Below are 19,107 nucleotides of genomic sequence, written 5' to 3' on the forward strand. Positions count from 1 at the left end.
ATAAAGTCTTGCACCCATGTTTTCCAGATTCTAAATCTTCCAAGATAATGACAGCTTCACTGGCTGAGCCAATCTGCGAGGTATAACAAGAGATACAAATGTATCCAGAGTGAGATTTATCCATCTATTAGATTAGAAAGCAGCCGTGTTGCGTGTCTTTGAGCTAGGTGCTGCCTTTCCTACAAACGATCAAGACAATTCCAATTCTCTTAGTTCTGACTAACAAGCTTTTTCAAATTAGAGGCTCATGTGGGTATTTCTCCCGGCTGCTTATCTGATCTCAGTTTGAAAGCGCAGTAATTGCATAGCTACCAGCAGTACTCGTTCTGAGGGAATAGCAATTGGAAACAGCTCTCTGGACAAAACCGAATGACATTGCGCCTTGCAAAGTACGCAAAAGAAAATATCTGGTTGGGATATATCAGTATTTGATGTCACCAGAAACCAACACGTAATGGTTTAAAAACACTGCAATGAAATTACAAACGTCTGTTACAACACTGTCAATAGATAGCAGGAGCAGCATGAGCAATCACGTTAGAGGTCCTGTCCACACACACCTTCATTCCTTCATGGAAATTGGGTCTAATAGAAGTCCGCAGTGAAGTCTGTTCTGCAGAATGGTCCACAGAGCCATCACTTTTGAGACTGCTCCTCATGAGGTTATGTGTGACATCGTGGATTAAGGAAGCATCTGTCAACCAAACATCTACCAGCCCTATGTCAAAGCCCAAGCGATCAATCCCTTCTGCCAACAAGCTACGTAAATTCATTTTTGGAAAGCCTTACAAGCTTCTTTTTTTTTTAATGAAACTAAAATTATTTGTCCAGGTTACACCCTCACATGGGGAAAATAAATGAGGTCAAGCGCTCATCAATATTGTCTCCTTAGACACATTGTCACCATGCAAGGCTGTGTGAGTTTCACAGCTCTTCTGCTGCAGGCACATGACACCTTCCCTGGAATGCTTCTGTCCATCACATGTGGTCTAAGTAAGACCTACCTAAATCAATCTGACCCCATTGTGACTAAAACTGACCGCAGCTGTCAATAGTGTGTGTGTTTGTGTGTGTGTATATAATTACAGGATATGTAGCTGAGATTAATCACCCATACACATACATTAATATAAAATAGCAAGACGCTGTAGCACAGTGCTATTATGAACTCTCTCACACTGTTATGCCTCACAGTAATACTGCACTAGCTAAGGGATTTTACCTAGATGGTTTTTGAAGTCTGAATATTCAGATACAGGGTGTATTTAATCGCAAATCAACTGCAAACATGTGATATAAAACCACTGCGGGTGAACTAGTTATTGCTTCAAGACACTTACAATCCCAAAAGGAGCCTGCAAATATTCAGAGCTTTTCAATTGAAATAATTTACCTTCCCTCTCTCCTTCAATATTGTAATATAATATTAAAAACCCTTTCAGGAATTTCTTTCAACAGTTCCACTACAGTACTCTTCACAAAGCTGCACCGTTCGCAGCACACGCTTTGTTGTAAAAACAAAGCAGCTATCTGTATCTTAAAAACTAAAACACATACAAAAAAGAAAAACAAACAAACATTTATTTATACAATGAATTCATGATCTTTTAATTGTCTTCAGAACAGCAGTACACAGCAGGGGTTCAATGCGGTCCCATCCGCGTCAATCTGAGAAGCGGTTTATGCATTGAATCGCATTACATCTTCTTGGACTTTCTTGCAGAGGAATTAAAACCAGCCTGGGAGTCTCTACTGCTCCTAATAAGTGTTTTCCATCTTCCCTAGGCTGGAAACTATTCTACAGAGGGTTGCGTTATCAATATCGTAAGTGCTGACTTTTGCTTCTGCCAGTGGGGGCTTTGTTTTCTGCTGTGTTATATCCAGAAGCTTATCTCGGCGATGTTTTAATCTCTGCACATTGAAGTCCTTTGCATAAAACTCCATTACTTGGTCGACTTTAGCTTTTTACTTTAAACGTACAGTACTGATCGTGCAGCCTCCACGCTACAGTCTGACGGGATGGAGAAATGTATTTGCACTGTGTGGGAACTTTTCATTTTAGCCATTTTTTAAAAGTTTGACAGGAGAGCATTAATCACCTTTAACGCATGAAACAAACACTGCGGTGGGGTGGGTGCGGAGCAGCTGCTTCTCATACCCCATGACTGCTCGATCCCCGCAGCACCAAGGAGTCGGTGCCCGTGGTCAATACACATCTTTACCCAACACACTACGAACTACTTACTTACTAGAAACAGTGCTGCATCCAAATACTATCAACACTGCTTCCACTAAATAAACAGATCCCTCACAGTGTTATATTTAATATTTATTTATGTGCACAGAATATATGCAAAACTAACCAACTGCTAATACAACTGCTCTAGGCAGTCAGTTGGTTTATATTCTTTTAATATTATTGCCTTCTCATTTATTTGCTGATACTCCTTACATAGCCAATCAATAACACTCCTTACATAGTCCATCCATTTCAATCTCGTGGGCCAGTTTCCTGCATTCCTGTGTGTGTGTGTGTGCGTGTGTGTGTGTGTGTGTGTGTGTGTGTGTGTGTGTGTGCCTGCCTATCTCTCCACTGTAATGGATGAAGGGGAAGCACAGTGCATATTTTCATGCTTTGTTATTTGAAATAAATCGTTGTTTTTTAAAACCTGCAGAGCAATATCATGGCCTATTGTTCAGCCTTTAGAAAGCAGGTATTGAAATAGCTGAATGGCTCGACATGCAGTAACGCCTGTGTCCTTCGCTGCAGGCCAGCCCAGCAGCTTTGTTTATTCTAGTATAACCCCTTGTATTGTCCTGCACAGTTTGATTCTCTGTGCAGACCTGTGTGCTAACACTGCCATTGTTCTCAAGCCAGTGGTTCCCCTGTGAACAACCCCCCCCCCCCCCCCAATTTCATCTACAATACCCGCCTATGTTGGCTTCGTTCTTCTGACCCAGTACATTCCCAGTGCAACACGTAGACTGGGGAGGTTGCTTTTAGCTTTTCACAGGCCCTGCCCTGTGCTCTAAGTATTCCTGATCCCCCAAATCCTAAATCTATCTGTTAAATGCAGACTAATCTTGATTAGCTCTCTGAAAGTGGCTCCAAACAAACTTTAAATAAACCAAGATTTATTAAACTGGGGCTCACACTCCCCCAGACCTAATTCCCACCCAGCTATCCCTTCTTTATCTGGGATATGACTGCACGGTCCTCGTGATTATATGTGTAATACAGCTCCACTTGCAGTCATGACACCTGGGTCTTTTCTAAATCATCCTTTAATCCTGCTAATGTGCCCCCCCCCCCCCAATGGGTGATGTATAGACCATCTTAATGTCACTAAATACAAACTACGTTAGAAATAGCTCTACGAGATAGCAACTCTTCTAGTTGGATTACTGAAACAAAATCAACCTCATCATTTGGTTTTTTGAGAAGTTCCTGGGAAAATCTTGTTTTTTGGGTTTTTTTTTTTACCAGCAGTGGTATTAAACCTCTGGCTGCAGGCGATGACATCTGATTAGAAATACTTCACGGTGTTTAGAGGGAGAGGATTTCTCCTTGCCTCGAGAAAAAAAAAAAAACTATCATTCAACATAAACAGCAGAAAGGCGCAGGCTTCCAAGAAAACCAATAAAGACGGGTTAAGGGTATTTTAAAAGGTGTCAAAAAAGAGAATGTGTGCTGTGCAATTCCCTGATATTACAGACAAGGCAGAGGAGATCAGGCTTTACCTGACACGAGGCTTTAATACCATTTGATTTTGGAACACCTCCTGGTCGCCTTCCTCCTGGCAGGATTCAACACTGGGAGCCCAAGGTCACCCAAGCAATTGGCAGGGATGGCCATGCTGTAGGAGGTTGGCAGGCAAGGCGGCTCAGTGGGCTAGCACAGCGGCATTGCCCCTCTTCGATAAACCATTATACATGTTTAAAAGCATGGTGAAATCGTGATGAAACACAAGGAAGCACGGCAATTTACCTCCGAGTATGGTAAAGCAAGAGAACAAAAACATTGTTAAGCATGGGAAAACACGGGAAATACATGGTTCAATTACTAGGAGCACATGGCAAACTGCTACATTCCTGTAAGTTCAGTGTTTTTGAAAGTTGACAGACTAAGGAATGAATGGACATGCAGGCAACACAGGTAATATTAACAGTAATAATACAATTATAACTACAATTACTACTACTACTAACTACTGAGACTACCAGTGGGACTCATCCTGCTCTTCAGACTGTTACTGCTGCTAAATAAGACACAGCAATACCTAACTTCCTTATCATTTAAATGAGCTTTTCCTCTCTAATAAACCCTGCACTGCTCATCAGGGGATAGGGGAAGAAGCGGAAGTGACACATGAAGCTAACACAAATGAAGGGAATGGATTGCAAAGCCTCCGGGACCTTTCAAGACAAAGACGAACATGAACACGAATAACGGAGCAGCACAGAGCGTTTGAACAAGCTGTAGCCACTCCCAGCAAAGCCCTTATCTGATATATGCTCTCCAGCAGATCCCTGGATCCCTGGATACATATATATATATATATATATATATATATATATATATATATATATATATATATATATATATATATATATATATAGATCTAAGGTTAAATCCAATAATTCTTCTTAATTCAGTTTGAAGCTCCATTAGTTTGCCAGAAAAAAAAATGTGTTTGTCAGCCTTAAATTATGAACTCTATGTATAGTCACGTGTTCAGAATTAAATCCTGAGGTATTTAAGCGTTTAATAACAGCTACCATATGTGTAATACTAGACTTAATCTGATCCACTGGCAAACCAAAAAAAAATAAAAAATAAATAGCATTACTGTTTAGTCCAGCAACTTATGGAAAAAGCATAGATCTCTTCAAAACAGGCAGCCTCACTCAGATTATTAGAATAAAAACAAAAAAAAACATTTGGTAACCCTTTCCTACAGAACATGGATTTATCTATAAAATTAATTAATAAAAGAAGAAAGTACAAAATAAATAAGAAAGCCATTGCAACAAAGATCCTTCAACCATCATTTAGGGAGAGTGATAGCTGATGAAACAGCCTCTGATGAATCTCTGCAATCACACAACTTAACAGCTGTTCCTTCTGAGGAGGGGTCTTTCACTCGATATATTCTCTATGGGGGGGTGTTAATAATATACAAGTTCACAGAAGACACTGCTCATTATGGTAGAAAAACAAGCCAGCGGCCGAACAATACAACAATTGTTTCCGGTGACGCATTTAGTAAGGCCAAGAATAACAAGAGGCTGAAAACACACAATTAAAACCCAGCCAGCATAAAATAAACCTCCAAAAAAGGACGAGTGTAGCCTTTCCGCCAGCCTTGCCTTGCTAATTAATTCAGGCTTGTGTTGAATGGGGTGTTCTGGTTTGCATGTTTGTTCCAATTGAACGGGTACTGTATTCTGTGGCTTGCTTGTAAAATGGTGCAGCTGCCAGCGCAGTAAGTGGTTTGGTTTTTCTCTCAAGCTGATGAAAACAACCGGAAGCGCAGGTGAATAACTGCTGCAGTGCTTCAAGAACAAGAACAAATTCCAGGAGAGTTCATTGGCTTTTACCAGCCAAAGCACCGTCTCAGGAAAGACTTAACATTCACATGATCTGACACGTTCAGATACCCATACAGACCCGGTGGTTACAGTAAAACTCAAAACGCTTCTTGCAGTTTCATTTTTGAACTCTTAGTCTTACACAGCCTCTGTGAGCAGAGTGCTTTCAACAGCGCAGTAATCAACATGCAAACAGTTACTAAAGAAGAGGAGAGTCTGCAGCGCCTGGCTCGTTAACACAAAGGTGGAGCTTCCTCGTGAGTTACAAAAGAAAATGTTTGTTTTTTTTAATTTGCCATTGGTTAAAGTTTCAGCAGTTAGTGGATTATAGATTGTTAGACACACGTTTGGATATAAAGTTAATCTAGATTCTTTTGCATTTGGCATGATGTTGGTTTTGCATGTTTGTCATTTATTAAGTCCCCATGAATACTGATGCCTGAACCCACATGGTTAAGTGTCCCCTGTAATAAAAACATTTAGTGTCAATTCGTTTTTAAATCTGAGCTATAACAATAACAAACTCATAATATTACAATTGCGTTTTTTTTAAGAACAAAAATCAAAGCAGGTGAATGGCACATCTAATCAAATAGTGTGCACACCTGCAGAAAATGGATACATGAATAAAAAAAAGACATGCAACCGTGTTGTTGTGAGTACATTTCTAACACCTACTGTTCTAACACCTACTGCAGAGATTACAGAGTTTTGGAGCATTCAGGCTATATATATAATATATTATATATATATATAATATATATATATATATATATATATATATACAAATAAACCCCAGCAAATCCCTTGTGCATTGAAACACTGCACTTCTGCTGTCAGTGATATCCCTCAATAGAGGAGAGCTGGTTAGATCCTCCTCTCCATTTCAGAATTCCTGCACTTCCAAATCCAGATGGAGTGACAGAACACCTGGAGAGCTCCTCCAGAGGATGCCAGCCAGGTCCTGAAAGCCTTGCTGGGTTTCTATACTCCGTGCTGACCTTGTGTGTGAGAGATATAAAAGGAATTCGAGCATTGCCTCCCACGCAGCTCATTGCCAGTGTTTAGACATCGGCACTGACAGCCAGCGGCTAAAATCACACATGCTTTACAGAGCACTGTCCTGTGAAACAGCTTGCATACCCCAGACAGTGACTACACACCTAAAGAAGGACAGAGACTCTGAAAGAAAAAGCAGGCATGTAAAGAAAACAAAACCAGACACAGTACGGACTGCTGCACGGAGCAGCGTGCATTTCAAAATCTTCCACCTGCGCAGCAGAAAATCTATTTCTCTGTTCACTCCTGCGTTTGGAATGAGAAGGAATGGTGTTTTCCTGAACTGGGTTAGAATACTGAAGGTGACTTTCACCACAACAGCGAAAATATTGTCTTTGAAACGGATTCCAGCCTGTAAAAGATTAATCACTTTGCAACATACAATTCAGAAATAATCCCTCAGAACTATTCCTTACAGGGAATTTGAAATGTGGAAGAGGAAAAAAAAGGCTTTCACCAGATCATGCAGGCTCTGCAATTACAAGCTTGAAATAGACAAAAAAAAGACAGAAACAAGAAAGTCTTGGGCTAATCACTCTTCTCAATCCAGGTCTTAATTCCTTGAATGCTGTCCCTGCAACACAAACCAGTGGCCTGTGGATTTGCTAACAAAGTCCCGACTAGGACAGTCACAATGGGCTCTAGCCTTGCTGGAGTAGGGTTGAGGTAGGGTCCGGGGGGGTGGGTGACTTCAGTGTAATGAATTCTATGACTGCCACTTTGGGAGAAGGCTGAATGAAAACACAAGCTTTAAGGATAAGGATTATGCTAATGGATGGAAGCTGTGTGGTAAATTGATGCAACTGTCCAGTTCAATAAGAACAATCCCTCCAGTGATCTATCAGGCCCTCAGGGGAACTTTTCATCTGAAGCAGGGACTTACAAAGGGAGCTGTATGCCTTTTTATTAGCATTATTACAACGCTGTAGTGGGCTTATTTCCCCGCATATCCCTAAGCACGTCAGCCGATCGATGTGGGTCCAAGGTCCTTTAAATAAGGGATATTCAGAGTACACGATGGGAAGCTGCTGAATATGAATGATGTTCAGTGACTGACAGGATGCATTACAGCACATCACAGGCAAGGAGAGAGCTAATGTCACGCTGTTGCACACTTAGAATTCTTCCAAACCAATTCAAAATGTTAACCTTTTTTGATAGTGAATAACAGACACCCCTAGGCCCAGCTTTTATTTAAAACATGCTTTTTCAAATTCTTTGTTTTTATAATTGATACAGTTTGATGTTCATGAAATTGTTTAATATTGTGATAAGAAAAAAAAGTCTCAGAGGCTCGGTGGGCGTCCTTCGATCCTATGAGCCAATCAGCGTCTTCTTAAACCCAGGAAACTGAGAGCAGATGTCTGCATGCTACCGGCCTATGCAGGACAAAGACCAGCCCAGCAAATCTCCACCCCCGACATGTTCACTCAGCGCCTGGCCTGTAGGGGTCACTGCAGAGCAGTAAGAAGAAACAGTCTAAGCCAGATCTCATCTCCCCAACCTTGGGAGAGCCAAAGCCAATATGACCCCCCCCCCCACCCCCCCCCCCCCCCCCCCCCCCCCACCCCACCCCACCCAGCAAAGACCGGCTGCCTCTCATAAGTAGGATTGGAACTTGCGATCTCTGGTTGTGTAACTCGCCCTGCATGCCACGCGCCAGTGCTTTTACCCCCGAGAACTGATTTAATAACAAGAAGCTTGTCGGAGTGGCAAAGGACAGCATGCTCTACCGAGGACCTACTCTCTCGAAACATAATTCCTCATATAACAGAAAAGGCTCTGATTATCTGCCAGCCTGTGTATGTCTAGGCTGTCCCTGGCTGCTTCTCTGCAAGGTCAATGGAAAGCCACGGGGAACCTTGGTAAAATCTGCAGAATTTGGCAGGTGTCTGGAGTCCGGCGTGATGATTCCCATCACAGGAATAATCACCTCCTCCATCCCTGTCTAAATCATCTACGCAACAACAGCAGCAACCTGCAAGAGAGAGCTCGAGCAAGAAAACTGCCCGATGCCGTTATATCAGGGTCAACCAGACAGGCGAGATTTCAAACGAAAGAATGGGCTCCACCGGGGAGGCAAACCACTTATCCACTTGTTCAAGTCAGCTAGTAAACTGAACTTGTGAAACACAAAGCACATGGACAGCGTGGTGGACTCACATGGGCAGCGTGGTGGACGCACATGGGCAGCGTGGTGGACGCACATGGACAGCGTGGTGGACGCACATGGGCAGCGTGGTGGACGCACATGGACAGCGTGGTGGACGCACATGGGCAGCGTGGTGGACGCACATGGGCAGCGTGGTGGACGCACATGGACAGCGTGGTGGACGCACATGGGCAGCGTGGTGGACGCACATGGGCAGCGTGGTGGACGCACATGGACAGCGTGGTGGACGCACATGGACAGCGTGGTGGACGCACATGGACAGCGTGGTGGACGCACATGGACAGCGTGGTGGACGCACATGGACAGCGTGGTGGACGCACATGGACAGCGTGGTGGACGCACATGGGCAGCGTGGTGAAAGCACATGGGCAGCGTGGTGAAAGCACATGGACAGCGTGGTGGACGCACAAGTGAAAAAAGAAGCTCCCCATTTGCTCTATTAACTAGCTTGTTTTGCGAAACCCAGAAAGAGGTCAGATTTCTCATATAAAATGAGTACAACAATACACATTTGGGTCGAAGCACAGAAAGCACATCATCAGTCTGCACAGTACCGTGAACTCTCCAATAGGGAAAGAGCATGTGTGGCCTATTCAAGGCGGCACTGCCGTTTATTTGAAAATCCTTTCCGGTGTTTAGTGGTTGGATAGTGCAGGTGACCGGTGTACTTTTTGCCATGTCTTAGTTTATAACCTGCACCACACGTTAAAATCATCTGAATCCATTCCTCATCCCTTAAAGACATTTCACTCCTGAACGAAACAGGGACGGTCAATCTTAACCATTTTACCTGACTTACAGGACTCCCTGTACTGTACCTTAAAAATGTACAAGGGTTGCTCTGGAAGCATTGTGGTCTTATTGTGTTTGTCTGGCACAGGAGGAACAGTGTAAGTGTTTTTCTCAATGCAGTCAAGCTGCTTTGTCGCTGGGGTGAAAGCCACTGCAAGCTGAGGTGAGAAGAAAGCCTTGCCTCTAATTGGCTGCCTATAACAACCCAAAGCATTCAGCACATGACGTGCCCTGCTGTGCACTTGCAAGCCTGTCTCATACTGTACTGCTGGACTGAGAAGCAGGTCACGCCTGCACAGGATTTCAAACACAGCCTTTACGATGCCCTGCACTGCTGTCTCACTGAGGTGAACCTTCATACGAGACAGGAACAACCCAATCCCCCTTCCCTTTTTTTGGGTAATTCGGACTGGCATTCTGCTTTTAAAAACGAGCCCTATCCTTTTCCAAGATAGAAGCCTCCTGAGGAAAAATAAGTAAACAAAGCAGGACTAAAAGAGATTGGATCACCATACTGTAGTATGACTAAAGAGAAGAGAAACTGTCCTCAGCTACAGTTGCATGATGGAAGTAAGAACCAGCCGCTAATCCTAACGTGGTTAATACCAATAAAGCAGGCAGACCTTTGATGTAAGCGTACGGTTGTATTAAGTAGCTGAGCCACTGTGCTGTACACATACAGTATAGCTGGAGAGCTGAATTCTGTCTAAACTCCAGTTCATTAGTATCACTATATCGGTACTGACAAGTTTGACAGTTACAATGGATATAAATAGGGCAGCAAATAGTAACTTCTTTTGAACGCTGTTTCACAGTCAGGCTAAAATGTATGGTCAAATGATTTATTTAACTCTGTATAGTCCAACATAACCCTTTCCTAATAAAATAAAAAACAAAAAATAACACTTGCCATGTTTTTATTTCAAATATCTGAAATTCATCAGGCTATAGTTTAAAGTTATAACGAACTTGTTTTGAACAAACACATTGGGCAGAGTGATCATGTGAACCCTTACTGATCAAAACCAAGCACACTACACAAAGCAGAAAGACCATTACTATCTGTCTTGATTTTCAGAAGGAAAATGCAGTTTACAAACACAGTTTTTTAACTTTATTTAGTACACAAGTACAAATAATAACAAGGATTGAAATTAATCTATTTTATATTAAGGGTGTTTGCCAATAAATTAAGGAAAATAAACAAGATATATTGCAATTGCGTTTGTCACACATATTTACATTATTTGACATATCTAACGAGACCCTTTTAAGTGCAATTAAGAATCAACAATGTGCTTAGTTATCATCTAAATATATTACATTGTAATACTCTAAACATAAAAACAATGAGATGTGTTTAACTGAAACTCACCCATTAACAGTAGAACAAAATAATATAGCCCTCAGATAAAGAATAACACAGAAGACAATTACCATTTCACAGAACCAACCGTAATTGCCAACCCCCAGCTGTCCTCAAAATAAAACCAAATGTATTTAACGTATTCATACAGGAAAGCCTTTGAGATGCAACATCTCCTTTTGCACAGCAATCCTGTTGAAAGCACAAAATACAGCAACATTTTACAAAGGACAAAAAGTAGAATTAAAAAGATGCATTGGCTGAACTGTGAATGAATTAGAACCTCAGTGTAACACGTATTTCATGTCCTCCAGTGTGTTTGGTGCACAGGAGGTCTCAATGGTCTCTTTATACTCTCGTGTGCTTCAGCGTCTCCGAGGGTCTAGTCAGAATACAGTGGGGCCACGCTGCATTACTGTACAGAACATCTATTTATTTTACTACACAGTGACAGAACTGCTGCTGAAAGACCAACATTAGAAAACAGAAACTGTTTCAAAGTTGCTCCAGTTATATTTGCAGGCTACAGGAATCTTTTATATGATACTCAATGCTTCGACTACAGCACGCAAGAATCAAAATTACTGTATCTATGACAAATTCCACTGTAGTTTTTAGTAAGCGAACAGTCATCTATTCTAAACAAGGTGCCAAAACAAGGCTATAGAGTTCCTGTTGACAGCAGGCTAGTCAGTTATTGTTTCAAAAACCAACATAATTGGTTGATCACCACACTTCATAAAAAAGCAATGGTAATCCATTATGCTGAGCAGCTGACAAAGGATTAAGTGCACTTGAGTCAGTTTTGCAAACCCCCTGAGAACTGCACTCTCCAGCACTGTGCATGTCACTCCCAAAGATCAATACCCAAATATAACAATCTATAGATGAAAGACATCGCCTGAGGATTGATTAGAGTTCTGTAACCTAAAGCATTTGCAAAGCGCAAACCTGTAAAAGCAGTCAACTGATTTGCCTATGCAATAACCTTGTCAAGTTTTCATTGTGTGGGCTGGTCCCTCGATTTCACTTCTTTGTGAATGTGTCATGCATGCAAATAGTACAGTTGCCAAATCCAAATATGTTTACGAACCAAAATATTTAAAAGCAGTGGACATTTTCTTTTTTGTTATTGTCATTTTTTTTTAGACCTGCATGGTACTTTACTGTAAACCCCCTGGAAGTCAGAGTGTGCAATCTGTAGCAAGCCTCCTCTGTAAACTACAGCAGCATAACCCTGAAGAGGACTGAGACTGCACCATGGAGTTCCAGAGCCCCCTTGACTCCTTCGGCAGAGACGCTGATAAAACATTTTTATTCCCCCTTTGCAAGTGCACCTGTGAATAAAAATGGGAGCAAATTTACTGCACAGTAATATTCCTGGGGGGCAGCTGAAGAGGTACCCAAACTCAAATAAATCCGCCTGAGTTTGAAGCTAACAATCCTGGCTTAGTCACGCCCCACTAGAACCAGCTTCTCCACCACAGGCTTAATACTCTTTGGTTTTGTGAGCTGTGAACGGCCGACAAATTTAAATTAATTTACACTCTGCTATGTATTCACTATTTATTTATTTATTTTTATCAGTCTCAACAGCCCTTAAATGATAAGCCTGTGATCAGCTAACCTTGGTGCTCTCAGCTCACGTTGTCTGCCAAAACAAATGCCTTGTAGGAATTATGCACCCATGCAGTGCCCTGTGGGATTGGGAGGATTCAGCCCCAGTATTTATACAAGACCACCCTCTATAGTTAGAGGATTGGGATGTCTGAGAACTCCCAGGCAACCGAGCAGCAGAGCTGAAAAAACGTACTGAAATCTAAACCCTGCTGTGAATTAACATGAACTGCAATGAGAGGGTCAGGAAACGAGGGCTGCAGAAACAAACAGCCCCTTACATGAACTGGAGTACCAGGACAAGCACAGCCAGGAACTTACACAGCACTGGCCCTGGAGCGAGCATTCGAACGCACACTGCTTCAAATGCATTCTCTGACTAAAACCGACATTGTTCATATAACATAATGTATAAATGATGTCTACTGGTCAGGGGGTCGTTTCTTTTATTCATAGAAGAGGCTTCTCCTCAGAGATTTATTTTACTGAAATATGGTATGATTTTCCAGATAATTCACAATACTGTACAGTAAATATAACTCTAGTAAAACAGCACATGGTACAGTCTTTTAGAGTAATTATTTTTAAATATTCAAGAGTATCTGCCATTCCCAGAGCCATAGAATGTCACAATCGTTTATCAATAGCGCCCAGTTCAGTTCGTATGCGTGGCATGTAAAATGTTTTGGCAGTGCAACGGGGGAAACTGGGACATGATTATTTCTCCATGAATGGACCAACTTTAGGAAGGAAATTCAGTCTGTCTAAGCTGCTTAAAATCACCAGATTTCCAGGAGCATGCACAGTAAAAAGGCACAGCTTCCTTCATAGGCAGTACCCTGAAAGATATTAATACATGGAAAGCTTGGGCACTCCCTGCTTTGTCTAAGTTGTGGAATTTTAATAAATGGAACCGCACATGCAGATGCACAATGAAGGCGTGAAACTGGCAGGCGCATCACATCTCAAGGTGTGGTGGCCTATTGTATCCATCCTAACCAAATTTTTACATCTTCTACACAAAAGGTGTTTCAGGACAACTTTCACTTAGCACACCACCTTCCATTTCCTATTCTCATCTGTTATAATAAACAATCAAACAAACTAGAATTCAATTTACAAATGTTTTGACTGGAAGTCTTTTTCAATGCCTTCAATATGGTGCACATGTTGCTGATATTTGTTATAGTCATCATAACTACAGCTGTCATTTTGAACTTGGATGGATGTAAGTGAAATGCTTTGTATTACAGGCATTCAGTTATACTGATTGGTTTTTCAAATTGAAACAAAATACAGCTGAAAAATACCATATATTGGAGGTTGCTGATTGCTCTTGTAACAATATCTGGACACGAATGTATATGATTATTCCCCCACCGACCCACCTCTCTTTCTACACACTTTGGTCCCAAATTTCACCTTAGCCTGTCTATTTAACCACAGCTATGGATGGGGTGATAATCAGGCCCATTGATCACAGAAGACATTCGGAGATTTCAGCTTGTCACTGGAGGTACTGTAGATCATCTGGTAAAAATGTGAAACTCAGGGGTGCGTAAAACCTCTCCATGAACCCCGAACACAGGCAGTGTCATCACGGTCCCACAATCACGCTCAACACTGTTTAACATGATGGGGGCATCACTTGCAATCAGCTCTCTGATAACCTGCAAATTGATCTGTTCTGTCAGGTGAGTGAAAGAGGCGGTGGTGATGAGATATCTCTTGATAACTGTTGAAATCTTTGTCCACATAATCAATAGCGTTGACTCATCTTTCGAATGCAGTGTTACGGGAGAAATAGAGAAAAACACTCCGCCTGCTCATTTTACAAAAACGAAATAAAACGTTTTCAATTAATAGGACTATGAAACAGGCCAATCCTGTTTTGATATCAATTACTCCAACAACATGTTTTAACTGACAAGAAAAACACATGCAAATCACAATACAAACGAATAGAGAAGAAAAACAATAGAAGTGAGGGAGTCTCCTCAGAATCCACTTGCATTGTTTTTTTTTAATAACCCTAAGTTGTTCCAATAATGTGAATGCTCTGCTTTCAAAAAATAGGAGTTAATTAAAGCCTGGATTAAAATGCTCTTTAAATTCAATTTTAAATGAAGCACAGGGTCTTTAAAGCTAAACTATTAAAAGCACCTGCTGTGTCTGAATCTGGGTTATATTGTCACTGGGAATAGAGGCAGACAATTCTCAGAGCCTGGGAATGAAGCAATAACGTAATAAAGAGTCTGACTCCACGTTTATTAAAAAAAAGGCTGTAAATACTAAAAGCAAATAAAAAGCTTGCAATGAACTCGTACCTTTCTGATACCCCATTCAATACAATGTACTGAAACACCCTTCTTTATATCACAGAAATAAGCTGCTTTCTTCCACACACATTAAGGTCCTACCCCAATGCAGCGGTCCCCTGTACTGAATCCCTCATTATGAGACCCTAGCGAGCCCAGGCGTCAGTGTTTATATGACATACCAACATGATCACTGCAGCAGAGCCCTCGTCAAACAGTGCTCCGAGTTTCTGACTATCACATACTGTATGAGTAGATATGAGTATCACATTATTCCATTCGATATATAGGATCCACATATGAAAACAGCATCTCTAGCAAGAAGCTGGTTATTACTGGAAGGTGATTTATCATGGGGTGCAGAGTGGGGACTGGAATACCCTTCATGATTTTCATTCTCTTTATAATTACCTGGATATGAAACACTTCCAAACACAATCCGAGAGGAACGTTCCTATTGTGACATCTGTCACCTCTGCAATCACATGCACCCCAGTAATTACACCTGTCACTTCTGCAATCACATGCACCCCAATAATTACACCTGTCACCTCTGCAATCACATGCACCCCAATAATTACACCTGTCACCTCTGCAATCACATGGACCCCAATAATTACACCTGTCACCTTTGCAATCACATGGACCCCAATAATTACACCTGTCACCTCTGCAATCACATGAACCCCAATAATTACACCTGTCACCTCTGCAATCACATGGACCCCAATAATTACACCTGTCACCTCTGCAATCACATGCACCCCAATAATTACACCTGTCACCTCTGCAATCACATGGACCCCAATAATTACACCTGTCACCTCTGCAATCACATGAACCCCAATAATTACACCTGTCACCTCTGCAATCACATGGACCCCAATAATTACACCTGTCACCTCTGCAATCACATGCACCCCAATAATTACACCTGTCACCTCTGCAATCACATGAACCCCAATAATTACACCTGTCACCTCTGCAATCACATGAACCCCAATAATTACACCTGTCACCTCTGCAATCACATGAACCCCAATAATTACACCTGTCACCTCTGCAATCACATGCACCCCAATAATTACACCTGTCACCTCTGCAATCACATGCACCCCAATAATTACACCTGTCACCTCTGCAATCACATGCACCCCAGTAATTACACCTGTCACCTCTGCAATCACATGAACCCCAATAATTACACCTGTCACCTCTGCAATCACATGGACCCCAATAATTACACCTGTCACCTCTGCAATCACATGCACCCCAATAATTACACCTGTCACCTCTGCAATCACATGGACCCCAGTAATTACACCTGTCACCTCTGCAATCACATGCACCCCAATAATTACACCTGTCACCTCTGCAATCACATGCACCCCAATAATTACACCTGTCACCTCTGCAATCACATGCACCCCAATAATTACACCTGTCACCTCTGCAATCACATGCACCCCAGTAAGTACACCTGTCACCTCTGCAATCACATGGACCCCAGTAAGTACACCTGTCACCTCTGCAATCATATGCATCCCAATAATTACACCTGTCACCTCTGCAATCACATGCACCCCAATAAGTACGCCTTCGACGCTATCATGAGGAGTCAACCTGTGATCATTTAAAATAGACTACTGTTGAGGATTGTTTATCAGCTGCTTTCAGAGCTTTGCAGGCAGTTGCAGCCTGTGTGAAAAGTCGGTTGCTGACATGGCTGTCAGCCTCGTCTCCAGCGCTTCAGCGACACTGTGTGCCAGCTTGCTACTTGACAGGTCTGACTGGTACAGTAATTGGGTGTTTAATGGTTAAAACAGCTTGTTTTTGTTACATGCTAATTGTTTGTTTTTTTCTCCATTGCTTAATGGTCTTCCTGTAAGACCACAATCAGTGAAGAATTCTTGCATGTTTTAATTGATGAACAGATGCGGTCCTTCGTATTCCTGAGCGCCGAGGGTGAAGGAGTGGGCTTTGTTGACATGGCAGCGGTATCATTATGCCAGCTATTTTAATAAGAGTGCACACTGCTGAGGTCACTCTGGCTATTTTAGAAGCACACATGCGTTGAAAGGAAATATGTGAACACAAAAAGGAGCTGGTGCCCATCAATGTAAAAACTACACAAGAATGACGTGTAAACCACAGACCATCTCAGCATGTCCATTTTATACTCATTAACAGACATACTCCCAGCTGCAAATGAAACAACAAAGCTCTGTATTCATAAAGCATTAGTATCCCTGTAGATTTATAGGCTTTCAATATAATTAATTGCACATTATTGATTTATAAAAATTGCCGTCCGGTTCTTTTTAGCACAAACCTTAAAGCTTGCTTCAGTTTAATCACCAGATCATTTATCATTGTATTAGCTTTTAACATCCAGTGTGAAGCACACAGCTCTCTATCATCCTATAGCCTTGATTGAAACAGAGAACAATTTATCTATTCATGTGACACCCACATGTAGTACAGTGTAGAACACGAAATGCAATGAATAGTTTTACAATGGACCATTACATCATTATTATTACTATTATTATTTATTATTATTATTATTATTATTATTATTATTATTATTATATTATATCACTGTAAGTCATCCTGAATAAGGGCATCTGATAATAATAATAAGAAGAAGAAGAAGAAGAAGAAGAAGAAGACAAAGAACAACAACAACAATAATAATAATAATAATAATAATAATAATAATAATAATAATAATAATAATAATAATAATAATAATAATAATAATAAAAGTTATTTAAAATACAATATCTTTTTTGTATTACTGAAATCAGCAGTTTAAGTGTCTTGTATTAAATGAGCCAGTTTAAAAGGTTACTCCGCCTCTTATATAGCTGCTTGCCGGAGCGCTTTTGAGTTTGAATAACAGCACACCCTTCCAGGAAGGCATGGACGAAGCTGCTGCATGAGGCGTACTGGAATACCCAGTTACCCCGGCTTCGCCATACTAACCCGTGCACTGAGTTAACCGGCCAGAGGAGACGGGAACGCGTCTTGTGCATTTAAAATGTATTGTGATGCCGCGGATAATGAACTAACAGAGCGATTAAATACTCAAGGAAGCAATGTTAATATGAATGCAGAGGTTGCTGTTTGACACACATATACATACATACAGATAGATAGATAGATAGATAGATAGATAGATAGATAGATAGATAGATAGATAGATAGATAGTTTCTTAAAAGTATTGGTAAAATTATAACTTGTAATTAAAAGTTAAAGTATTTTCCCATTATGCATACATGCGTTTTATGTTAAAGTCAAATTGCGAAACGTTTTGCTCACTCTTCCCGGAGTTCGCGCAACAAGTCGCCCTGTACACTAGGAGATGTATCATTCTGCATCCAGGCAGTACTGAGTTTGCTTCTTACCTTCCCAGAGCACCGCTACGAGGATCAGTCTCCAAGCAGGACAGGGGTGCTGCTGCTGCTGGACCCTGTTTGCAAACCGTACCGTGATCATCTTCAACCAGCACACGACAAGGAAACTACTGTCTGGAGCTGTATGGGCTTACTTTAAAGCTGGCAATATCGAACTTGCGTTACATAATCCAACTCTGAGCAAAATCGCTCATCGGTGCTGTTTGGAACCCCTCTACAGTGCAGTACCCCGTGTGTGGAGTTCTATTCCAAATGCGAACATTGTGAAGTGAGGAGCCGGCAGACTCTGGCAGGGTAGTCACCCGAGTGCCCGTCCTTCTCCGACTAACCAAAGTTGAATGCAGAATAAATGTCTAGTGCAGTTCGTGTCCAGTTGTCGTCTTAAACTGTAATCAATTACTCCATCATCAGTAGTCTGTGCACACCAGTAAATTAAGCAGCCCCGTCTGGAATGAATAACCGCACCGAGACGAGCGCAGAAGCTGTCACTTTCTCCAGTCGCATCAGCACCGCTCCTCCACTCCAACTCCCAGCGCTGTTTTATCTCAGATATCTGATTCCGAGTACAAATTTAGGCAAGGACTTCTCGATGAGAAAAAAAAAAAAGCAGCGGAGGAGGGCTATGTTGACGTGTCAAAAGACCAATCGAAAATATACAAGGAGGGCTGGGGGCGTTTTTAGTTTTTGATCTTTCATGGAGGGGTTAAATAATAGCAGCCAATCAAAAGGTAAAGCAGGTTTTTTATTGAGGAAGAGTACTGCCTCGCCGA

At 41.6% G+C, this 19,107-nt stretch overlaps 1 protein-coding gene across 1 annotated transcript in view; it reads right to left on the minus strand.

Annotated features, from left to right (window-relative positions):
* The window catches only part of LOC121299588 (transmembrane protein 132C-like), a 101,664-nt gene extending 82,770 nt beyond the window's left edge, over positions 1-18,894 (minus strand). The window contains exon 1 of the mRNA XM_041227401.1: positions 18,329-18,894. Coding sequence (XP_041083335.1) covers positions 18,329-18,419 — 91 coding nt within the window. The 5' untranslated portion in view covers positions 18,420-18,894. The remainder of the gene's footprint in view (positions 1-18,328) is intronic.
* Between the last annotated feature and the right edge of the window lie 213 nt (positions 18,895-19,107).

This window comes from Polyodon spathula, chromosome 25 (assembly GCF_017654505.1).
Source record: "Polyodon spathula isolate WHYD16114869_AA chromosome 25, ASM1765450v1, whole genome shotgun sequence".
Taxonomy (NCBI): domain Eukaryota; kingdom Metazoa; phylum Chordata; class Actinopteri; order Acipenseriformes; family Polyodontidae; genus Polyodon; species Polyodon spathula.